The sequence below is a fragment of the Halyomorpha halys genome, unplaced genomic scaffold, assembly GCF_000696795.3.
Source record: "Halyomorpha halys isolate HHAL.00 unplaced genomic scaffold, Hhal_1.1 Scaffold999.1, whole genome shotgun sequence".
Taxonomy (NCBI): Eukaryota; Metazoa; Arthropoda; class Insecta; order Hemiptera; family Pentatomidae; genus Halyomorpha; species Halyomorpha halys.
In genome coordinates this window covers 414,580-426,341 of record NW_027106312.1, presented here as the reverse complement: position 1 = coordinate 426,341, position 11,762 = coordinate 414,580, and the positions used below count along the sequence as shown (strand labels likewise).

At 29.1% G+C, this 11,762-nt stretch overlaps 1 protein-coding gene across 5 annotated transcripts in view; it reads right to left on the bottom strand.

Annotated features, from left to right (window-relative positions):
* Positions 1–1,455: 1,455 nt before the first annotated feature.
* Positions 1,456–11,762, bottom strand: part of LOC106687686 (glycerol kinase 3) — a 31,147-nt gene continuing 20,840 nt past the window's right edge. For all 5 annotated transcript variants that reach the window (XM_014431702.2, XM_014431703.2, XM_014431706.3 and 2 more), the window contains exons 11-13: positions 10,770–10,913; positions 8,683–8,769; positions 1,456–2,005 (exon numbers count right to left, since the gene is read on the bottom strand). In XM_014431702.2, the coding sequence (XP_014287188.1) occupies positions 1,896–2,005; positions 8,683–8,769; positions 10,770–10,913 (341 nt within the window). In that variant the 3' untranslated portion in view covers positions 1,456–1,895. The remainder of the gene's footprint in view (positions 2,006–8,682; positions 8,770–10,769; positions 10,914–11,762) is intronic.

The following is an 11,762-nucleotide window of genomic DNA, read 5'->3' as shown; positions in this document are numbered from 1 at the left end:
ATTTTAACTTGAATGATTCTCTAGTAACATTAGACCAGTAAACAATAAACCAATTTAGATAAATTGAGTTATACTTATACTCAACCTGATCAAGAGCATCAACTAGAACAGAGAATCCGAGACAGGCCCCACTTAGAAGCCTTAGCACACAAATTTTTTCACTCTATCACCAAGCCGAGCTTATGTTAAACAATGCTTTATATTATAATAATTTAAATAATTCTTTTGAAGTAAAAATATGACCAAATCAATCCTGATTAACATAGATGCCATAATTAAAGAACTATTAAATTTTTTTTTCTGTTTAATTTAAACATTTTCTAAAAACAAAAGGAAGATGATCCAGTCTGGGTGTGGTCAGAAATACCTCAAATAGTAAAAAAGAAACAACTATTTATTACAAGTCGTTTCACCCCAGTTTCAGGGCTTTCGGATTGTAGCAAAGTCAAAGGAGAGAGTGTCTTCTTTTTATTAATTACATACGGTCAATAAATGATCTGAAGTATTTTCCATTATTATGAGAGATAGTTGACCGTGGATGATAAATGAGGAGAAGATGGTTGGGGGTGCGGTCAATGAAACACAAATAAGTATGACTAACTTATTTTAATGTGCCGACGTTTCGGCTAGAGTTTCTAGCCTTCTTCAGGGCTGTTCGCTGAAAGGTTACGCGCCTAATGTTTAGATATTTTCCATTATATCTGTTAATGCACACTGTCTCCCACAGGCTCTGCAATCTAACATATCACATCAGTTATGTAGGCATAATTAACAACACTGAGATCATAATGTGATCAATCAATCACAGAGACAACAGAAATTTCATAACTCTAGCCTATTTCAACAGATGTTCAATCAAAAGTTCCTATGCACATTTCAGGATTAATAGTCTTTGTTTAATTTAATCAGTTCTAAGATTTATATATATTTTTTTAGAACTCATTTCTTCATTCACATTACAATCCAATGGATTGTGGATTGTTAAAAACAGATCAGATACAACAGAAGAAAAACATAAAGATATTAAAACAACATGATTAAATTTCCAATTCAGCAGTAGTAATGAAAATAATTTAAAAATCCCTCCAAAAAATTAATAAAAATATAAGTAAAAAATTTCAAAACAAACTGAAAAGTAACTGCAAGTTATTCCAAAAACAGAAATAAATTTTGTGAGCCAATACTTCTTTGTGACTTTCTTTTCATTTATAAATCTTTTTTTTTCAATCAATGTATTAAAAATACCAATAAATCCTGCTCAAAATTCTGTGATATAGCCATTATTCATAAGGTTTCAACAAAATTATGAACTACTAATAATTTTGTTGATTTTGATTTTTATTTACTTTTTTTTTATAGATTTCTCCATGAATTTATACTAAAAATTTGGAATGAAAATAATCACAAGGTAAATTGATTAAAACAAATGTATTCATTTTGAATATAATTCGTATGAATGAATAGCTAAACAGATAAAATTTAATATTTTTATAAATGGAACATGATAAGAGAAATCAACAACAAAGTTCATAGGCCAGTTGGACTAAAATAAGATCATACAGATAACCTTATGATAAAAATTTAATATACAAAAAAATAGAACAGTATTCATTTAATTAATGGAAAGACTGGAGTTCTCTGAAGAAACTTGACATTACTTCAAGAATTATTTTGATTATATTGAGAGTAGTTCATAAGTAAGTTTTTATTTACTTAAATAAAGGAACCAATTAAAATTATAAATAATAATGGTAACATTACATAGCTATAATTCTAACAACAAATGAAATGATCCTCATTTACAGATTTTTTAAAATATAAATGAGATTACAATTATAAATTATAATTTAAGTACAACCTTTTTACTTTTTTTGACTGTTTTAATTAAAACCTCCCTAATATGGTCTACTTTTACTATGGATTTCCTTGGCTACTATCAACATAACAAAACTGGTGAATGCATAAAATGTACCAGGCACTGATGCAAGTAGTCGGTAACGTTCCTCTGTAAAAAAAAAAATTAAATAATACATTATAACATAACAATACATTATACTTTGATAACATCTAATCTAGGTACATTATGAAAACACAATTTCTATATATCTTGGTGAAAGTTGCCTAATTTATTTAATCATTTACCTTAGGAGTGAATTCAAATAAGAGCAGGACTCTTTAGCAACTGTATAGTTTTAACTAGCTTCTGATCTATGAATTGTCGTAGAAAATCGGTATTATTATTTAATTTGTAAATAAATCAGTAGATGGCAACACTGCTTCTCTGACATGAGGCTTTCCTTTGCCTAGAGTCAGTTGACTGTTGGTTTATGTAGTCATTACAGCTTTTATTTAAATAACAGTACTGTTCTGTGACTTCTAGTAGGCTGTTTAACTTGTTAGGAATAAGGTAAGTTTTTTTATATCATTAAACAAATTTTATAAGAATCATAATTAATAATTTCATCAAAAATATTTTAAAAGCTCATAAAGGAGTCAAGGGTATGTTTTTCAACCTCTCAAAGTTTTCCTGTTAAAACAACGCCAAGGGTTCATGGTAGTTCTAAAAGGCCTACTTTTGAGTTATTTATTGGACAAAGGAACTATGAAAAAAAGAGATGAAAAGTGGTCCATATTCTTGTACTTTATATATTGATGATAAACTCATGTTTACTAGATACATTTGTGATAGTAGTTTTTTTAATTAAGTTATTCTCACAATTGGATATGTGTCTACAAGAAATTAGCCCAGTCCTCTGGTCAAAATGGTTTTGAATAAACCATCAATTGAAGTGATACACGAGGGGAGATTTTTACTTCTTGTGGCAACACTGATTCTCACTCTGTAGCTTAAATTCATTATTTAGATTGGCACTGTGGATTCATTAAACATACAATGAATATGTGGCTGTCAAAATGTTTAATTTTCACATGTAATCCTTACATCTCAAAACCAATATTCTGTTTGAATTTACTCTCCATTTAAATGTTGGTTTTCAAAATGCTGAGGGACTGTGTGAAGAGCAGGGTACTGGAACATGAATTAGAATGAAATAAAATTCAAATATAATGTTATATATAACTTTTTTCGGAGGGAAGGAAGGAGTATTCATGATATAATGGTGAAGAGATGCCAAATGTCAAAGGCTAGCACTTGTATTTGCCCAACAAGAATCGGTCTGCTACCACTTAAAAACTTAAAAGATTATAAAATTAAACATTAATTTTTATGTGGGCTCACTTCAGCAATGTCCTTATACTTTCCTAATGATCATAGAGTAAAAATATGGCACTAAACATGCAGGAAAAAAATAATTTATCTAAATAAAATATTAGATAAACAATATTCAAAATTGTGCCATTTTGGGAGAATTATCCATTCATTTGAATAATCTTCCAACATATAAGATATTATGAGGGAATAAATTACAAAAAAATTACTGGATATACCAGTTCACACCAGAAAAATCAAGTTTCTTAAATACAATTCCCTGACTGTTTCGGATATGAAAAATTCCATGGCTTCACAAGGTACTCTAGGTCTGGTAGACACTCTACTAGACAATTTTAGAACCAATAATTATTCGTATTATTATAGTAACTATTATAACAATGGCCATTAATAATAAGCCAATAATTATCGGCTTTCAACTTAAAATAATTGTTCACATGTTTAATTCCCAGGAAGAAAAACAAATTCCATCAAACGATACAGTATTGACTCAAACTAACAAATATGTCAGATATACCTTCATCATTTTCAATTCTCTCATCTTTCTAGAAAATTTTTATTATCACATCTAGGATTATTGTCATTCATTTAAAATTTTTATAATCTACTTTCACTTTTCATGCATAACTAACATTTTATTTTTCACTTATTATGTATACTAATTAAAAATTCCTGTAACCTAAAAAATAGGTATATTCATCTTATTTTATATTTAAATTGAAAATAAAAATAGTCTTTTATTACTGTAATGACAAATGAATTTGTCTACAAATTGTCAAAACATAGATTTTATACTATTTAATAACCCTAGTTTTTTAATATTTATTTTTATTAGTTGATTGAGGCTAACCTTGAAGTATTTTATATAAGCTGTTAACAAAAAATTGAAAAGCATATTTCCTTCAAGGATTCCTTCTCCTTGGCTTAAATTTTCAAGAATTTCAAAATTGGTTTTTCATAATACAACTATCTTCTGGACTGAAATTTTTCTCCAGTCATTTAATATAACCTCCAATCATTCAAGGTTTTGATAGAAATTTTAATATACTGTCATCATTTCATAGTATTGTATGCTCAACCTATTTAATTGAAATTTGGTAAGATAAATATTAATTTAAAGAGTAAGCTATGTGGCCAATAATATGGAATATAGAACATAAAGTCGGGCAAGTTTCTATTTGACTAATTAAAAAACAAAGGAACAGATTCGTTAAATGTTCATCTCTTCTGTCCAAATTTCTTGTTTGTGCTCTTTCCTAAAGTTAGTGGAAAGCAACAGTATGAGGAAGTGATATGTTTCTTGGGTGAGTATAATAATAAACAAATTATTTTTCCAATACAAATCACATCAGACTTAGTGATTTATTTTGTAATTTTTTTTCGATTAAGTTTAACTTTGATTTGTGAGGTTTCATATTATTTTGATGGCTTTCAACAAACAGTTTTATGAATCTGAAGATATATCATGCACAGATCGATTGAAAGCAAGATGAATTAGAGGAAAAGAAGATTTTCATTAGGTTTTAGGGTTTAATATATTCATAATGGTAACAAGGATTCAATCATTCATCTAATCCATTCTATTGTGACTTGAAAGAAAATGATGTTGCATACACAACATGTAATCAGAAAATAGAAGAGGAATAAAATATCACTGACAGAAGGGACTATAGATTAGGCACAAATGATAAAAACATTTGGAACAATAAACCAGTGCTATATCATTTCTTAACAACCAAACCCCTATCAGGGCCTAAACGGGAGCCTAAGGTATATACTAGAGTATATATCATTTTCCCTTGAGACAGGAAAGGGAACCAATTCTGTCAGAAATGTAATAGAATATTGTGAGGGAAATATAAAATCGTAATATGTAAAAAAAGTTTCTAAAATGTGACAATATTTTAATTAACCAAGAAGTGTGATAGTTCCCTTATCAGTATTTCTATCTACATCTAAATTAATTTGTTTTTTGTTTAAGATTCATATTTTTTTCTAGTCTTAGTTTTTATCTACATTAGAAGTCGCCAACTAAGTGCTCAGCAATAATGTTATCTACTTATGCAGACTGCACTATCAGCAGGAGATTTACCAATAAAATGTTATGTTATAGTGTCCCCATATTTCCTAATCTGAAGATTTACAAGAATTTATAGTTTTAATATTTACTATTGGGTTTTTTGAGGGGAGATATTTTTTGTTTCTATTTTATAACACCTATTAAAACAGCATGATCTTACTAAGTAATATTGAAAGATCAATAATTAAAATAAGCTACTGATTTTACTTTTTTTATTATGAAAAACTAAAGAAGCAGACGTTGAAGTATTACTTTCAAACTTATCTATCCAGATACACTCACAAAATATCCTGGAGTCAATTCCCTACTAAATAGAAAAATTTATTGAATAGATGGTGCTAATGAAAAACAGAAGTAATTGTTTGTTTGAAAAATCAAATTTTTTTTTTTCCTTTTATTCATTTGTTCATTACTAGGGATAGGATTTTTATGTGCTAAAAAATCCAAAATATGTACATAAACATGTGCTAATAAATTGTCAAATATTTTAAAAAATATGTAAATAATATGTAGTTATAAATTTTGTATTATTCAACAATATAAATTACTAATTAATTAGTAACTTTATAACTTAAAAAAAGTTACATAAATATGTATTTATTATATATTATATGAATAATATTTTAAATAAATTATGTTAAAATATGTACAAAAACATGAACTTAGAGAAAACATAGCTGTTCAATAAAAGACATTAATTAGTAATTGTAATTAAACTAATTGATTAATAATTACTCAGAATGAATTATAAACAAATTATAAATGGAAACAAAGAATAATCCTTATTGAAAAGAAAAAAAAACTTTAGAAAAATACTTAAAACTTTGGAAGAAATCAATTATTCAAAAGAGTCGGTTACAAAATTGTTGCAGATTAAATGCATTTTTAAATTTTCAAATAAAAATCTTTGTCGGTTTGACCGCAGAATGGACTTGTACCGGCTAAAAGATCTTTCAACATTTACTGATGTTATAGGGGCATACTGAAATTATGAAGCTATTTCCATTGCATCTAGTTCGGTATTCTGCATCACCTGGACAGCTGTGTCAACATTTGTTCCGAGGAGCATGGCTCCAATGGACTGAATGATTTTATACCCTGAATTTTTTTTAACACATCCTGTACTTTTTTCTTTACGATTTCTCCATTTTCACCACCTATATTTTACAGTCTTTCTATTGCTTCGTTCACAGTCTTTAAATTTTGCGTCAGTGGAAGGTCCTTTTCTTCTTATTTTGTAATTGTGTAATTGTAATTGAATAAAAATACCACGTTTGCACTTATGTAAGCCAAATCAGTCTTTATTGAGTTAATTGTTAAATAGTTGTTCGCTTTCTCTACTGCAATGGTGTCAAGTTTTGATATTATGTATTTAATTTTTTCAAAATTTAAACAATAATATTGGGCTCCATCAAGCCAGGTGCCTCATCGTGTTATCACGTGTTCCGGTGGTAAAGCTAAGTCAGGATGTGTTTCTTTAAAAATAGTAATACGAATGGGAGCCTTCAAAAATTTTTTTTTACTGTGGACACAAGCTTGTCTATATTTGGACATGAAATGCGTGTGCCAGGCAGGTCAAATGAACTATCATAGGATAAAGAACTTTAAAGGCATTGCCAGCTTTGTTCATGTAAGGTGCCACGTCTGACAAAAACAACAAAACTTTACCATGAGTGATGCCCATAGGCCAAAGAACAGTCTTAGATTGGTTGACAAATCTTGCTATCGTTTCATGGTTACATTGTTCGAGGAATTCACAATTCAGCAAATAGGATTTTGAAGGTGCCTCAACACTTAGTCTGTCAACGATTATGTTTGCGATATAACGCCCTTCCATATCCGTAGTCTCGTCCACAGAAATCCAAATCGGCCTATCTAAAATTGCTTTCCGAATTCCGTTAAAGTCTCCTCGTATTAATTTTCAAATATTTTTTTCTTAAAGTGCTTTTATTTAGCATTACTCGGCATATGTATTTCTCAAGAAAGGTTTTTAAGTCCGGATTGCTAATTTTGTAGATAGGAATGTCTGCCCTGACAAATGCTCGCCACAAATCTAAATACATAGTATTGGTACCTGTGGAATCTTAGGAGGAAGTAAAGAAAGAGAGAAATGGATTGAAGAGTAAACAAACAAATTCTAGGAAAATGTCACATGAATAAGACCCTTGCTCTTTTTAATTGATTCTGAGGAATTCTCGATGTAATTCTGTGTGAAAATTTATTATTCCCACTGCATTTAATTTGGGTTCAAAGATGAAGACATAGAATTTTTACGCACTATTTATGATAAATGATAAATTTCACCTTTAATTATCTAGCGTTCTCTTGAATTTTATGTAGTTTCTACGAAAAATGTATTTAAAATTGAACAAATAGTTTAAGGAAATATGTGATTCAGGACAGAATACCTAAAAATATGTTAAAAATAACAAATATTTCAGAAAATATGTGATTTACAACAAAATATGTAAAAAAGGCCAAATATTTAAAAATATGTAAAATAAAAATGGCTTCTTTTGGCCAGAAATGCCTTGAAACATCTTTAGTTAATAAGGAATCGCAGATATCATGGTCAGGTAAAAATGTGTGAAAACATAAAAATCTTATCCCTATTCATTTACACATACTTCATTTCAAATTCTAATAACTGAAAAAAAAAAATGAAGTTCTACGTTTATATTTTTCATAAAGATATCAAAACTTCTCTAGATCATCAACAGGAGTTCAAAAACCAGCACTGAGGGAACTTTTTGTTCTCAGAAGAAGTAATGCCTCTTTGAGTGTGACATGTGAATAAAAAAAAAAAATCCAATAAAAACTTTCAGCTTTTGTGACCATCCAGGGCCCTGTTTCATAATAAAGTACAAACTAATACTATTAGTCTTGTAGATTTATCTTAATTCAATTATACAGACTTGTACTTAAGTATTTTTTAATTCCTGTAATATCACTAATAGTCATCCCCGTAATGAAAAAAATAAGTATTAGTATTATTACCACACTAGTTTCTACATTTGTACTATCAACTAATACTATTAGCTTTCATTATGAAACAGGGCCCAGGTAGACAAAATAATAAAAACTTTTACAGAAAGAATTCATGAAGTACCATCATTACCTAGCCATGAAAAGGCTGAAAGTTCCACACTTATTATTAAAGTAATTATACTACATAAAATTATAAGTATGATTCAATTCCAAATAAAAATAATATTAGGGGAAATAGTAATCTAAAGTAAACATTGTATATTTTTATACAGTTTGACTTAATAATTTGGAAACAGGCGGAAATACATTTAAAACAAATAAATGTAGTTCTAGAATGAAAATGTTATCCCTGTTTTAACATTATGTGGTTCTTGTCCTTTTTTACCTGTAATTGGAATAGTTCGTTTTTGAGTAGCCCAACCCAGGCTCCTTTCAACTGCCATTTTCCATTTAGTGTACCTCAGATTACGTTCTGAAATTTATAAATGAAAAAATGTAAATTTATAGTTAATGGAGAGAGATCATCCACTGAATTTTTACCATCTTAACCTGTATTTAACTTAAATGTTTATAGCACAAATAAAAAAAATCAAGAATTAACTATTTAGTAATAATTCTTCACAAAAATGTACAATGTTTTAACACATGCAACAGAAGGTTCTGTGGGATCCGTAGCAATATTTATTTGTCTTACATTTTAGTATTCTGAACTAATTCACTTTTATTTTTTAGGCTCGAGACTCCATTTAAAAAAATTGGAGTATGCATCATAAAATCATAAATAAATATGTAGAATAATAAATACACAATATATTGAGTTTATGATACGATATAAAAAGTAAACAAATAATGTTACTGTCGCATTGAGTGTTAAATGTAATTGAAGAATTATTTTAATTTTTTTCATGCCTTGTCAAATATTAAATAATAAATATATATTACCGGAAGTTTTTTTTATTTTTATTTAAATCCACATTAATCTGATAAACAATTAGTCATGCCATGTTTATTTTATTTTTATTTATTTTTTATATTCTATATATTATTTTATTTTATACTCGAACCTAGGTCAAGAGTGAGGCTAGAAGAAATTCAATCTGTGATGTTCATTAATTTTCTTATGATGCTGTCAATGAGCAACACAGCTCTCTGCTTCTGTTCCAGAATGTTCGTAGAAAGATTCACATTGTTCATCCTGGCTAAAATCTTCTCAGAAATTCTGATTTCTGGTCTGCCATTCGTAGAAATTATTAGCTCCCAGATCCTGTTTCTAATTTTTCCATCTTGTGAAGATTTTTATCAGATGATACACCTATTTCAATAATATTTGTATGTTTTTCATCCTTTAAAATTAGCAAATAGCAGGCTTGTTGTGAGGAATCATCTGTTATGGATATTATCTTATCTGATCTGGTCATCATTTATTATGATGACCAGATCCTAATATAGCCTGAGGTACCATCTATCAATCACTGATTGTGGGCTGTCTTATATTAAGCAAACCTTATATTCAAAGTCTTGAATTTCTCAGCCAATTCCAGGTCCACAATTTTTGCCATATTATTGTATCACAACAAATATTTTTTATCTGCAAGCACTTTGCAACCAGATGTAATATGATGAATTGATTCTGTAGCCGTTCCACACAGTCAATATCTTCTCCACATATATGGACCTGTAGGTCCTTTTGGCTATTAACTGGTCAAGAATTGCTAATATAAAATTCCTTTGTTTCAGGGAACAATGTACTCTTACATAGACACATTAATGATGCACCCATGTCCACTCACGTTGCTGATAAACTGTGGTAAAATCTACCATGCAGTTATATTTCCACTTTTAAAGTAGGTATTCTTGATTAACTGTAGAAGGAAGATTTTCATTTTGAAGACTTAGTGTGGTATAGCTGCTGTCCAATGGCATGATAGTTTAGATGACTCTGGATATCAAATTGACTCGAAAATAAATTCCTATGGGATATCGGTGTTCTAGTAACAAGGATATTCAGGGACACTCTCCACAATCTCATAAGGTGCTCTAATAAACTAATTATGATTTTGTCTAACTTATAGTTATTGAGACTTTCGAGAAGCCTATCATGGAGCACTGAGTCAAACGAATTCTGATAATCAATCCATACTAATGATGTGTTATGCTTCTTACCTTTTACTTAGAAGATATGAACCTGTCAAAGAAAAGCAGTTCTTTACACCCCTTGGCATTCTCCCTTGTCTTACCCAAAGTTCCAAAGTAAGAAAAGTGGTTAATAAAAGTTTTAAATTTGGGAAGGAATTTTATAGAAGAATTTATAGGACAAAGGCAATTAGCCCGCATTTAAAGAATTTTAAAGGAAAAAATGAAAACAAAATAAGGAATCCTTGAAAATGACCTAAGTGGTCGAAACGTCGGAAGTTTAAAAAGAATAAAGTTGAGAGAAAAAGGATCAAAATTGTTTTAAAGATAATACATTACCCTCATTGTTAGTTGCTGGATTGAATGTAGTGCTGTTACTCTGAGCTCTCTCAGGTTCTTTGTCCCAAACTTCAATTCCCTCCGCCCATCCAGCAGCCATTGCTGCCCCTAGTGTAGTTACATCACTTGCATGGGGTGCGCGAACTACAAATAAAATAGGTATGAAAATATAAACAAATTAAGAAATTAGTTATGCAAAGCCAAACAATAACATTTATCCATAAAATATATACAAAGTTGACTGCTGTTTAACAAAATGTGTTAGAAATTTAGGAAACAATCACAATATTGTTAATAGCATGTGATCGGAAGAGGGATGACAACTTATTTGCTCGCAGCCTCTGATCCATTCCAATTTGATTGAATCTTATCTTAATTATTTTTCTTAATGAAGAATAATAGGCAATTCTACTAATAGTAAAGTAAAATAGAAAAAATAATATAAAAATAAATGTGACAAATAATTGATGATATAATTAACTCAAATTATATATTATGCGAATAGCATAAGCAGTCTTAAATTAGAACTTAAATATACATAGGAATAAACATAAGAACTGATTTAATATATTGATTGTTTGAGAATGGTTTATTTTATTATTAACACAAACTTCAATGATCCAATTTTTCTCTCAACTTTTTAATTTAAAAAACCTCCAACATTTTCGCCCTAAGGCCATTTTCAAGGAGACAACCTTAACCATGTTATAATTCATTAAATTGTATTTTTTGCTGGCAAATTGCCCATGTCTTATATCTTCAACATGTTATGTTAATAATAAAACATAAGAACTTAAATCAGTCTTCTTTCCAACTCTGTTCTACCCTAATTAGAATGTTGCTTCCGAATTCACTTATATCAATAATTACCATCACTAATAGACTTTTAATCTTAACACACGTACATCTACATGAAAAAATTTGGCATTTCGCAAACAATCACCAATAGAAACTGATGAAAATTCATCATTTCACAAAAATTCACCAATAGCC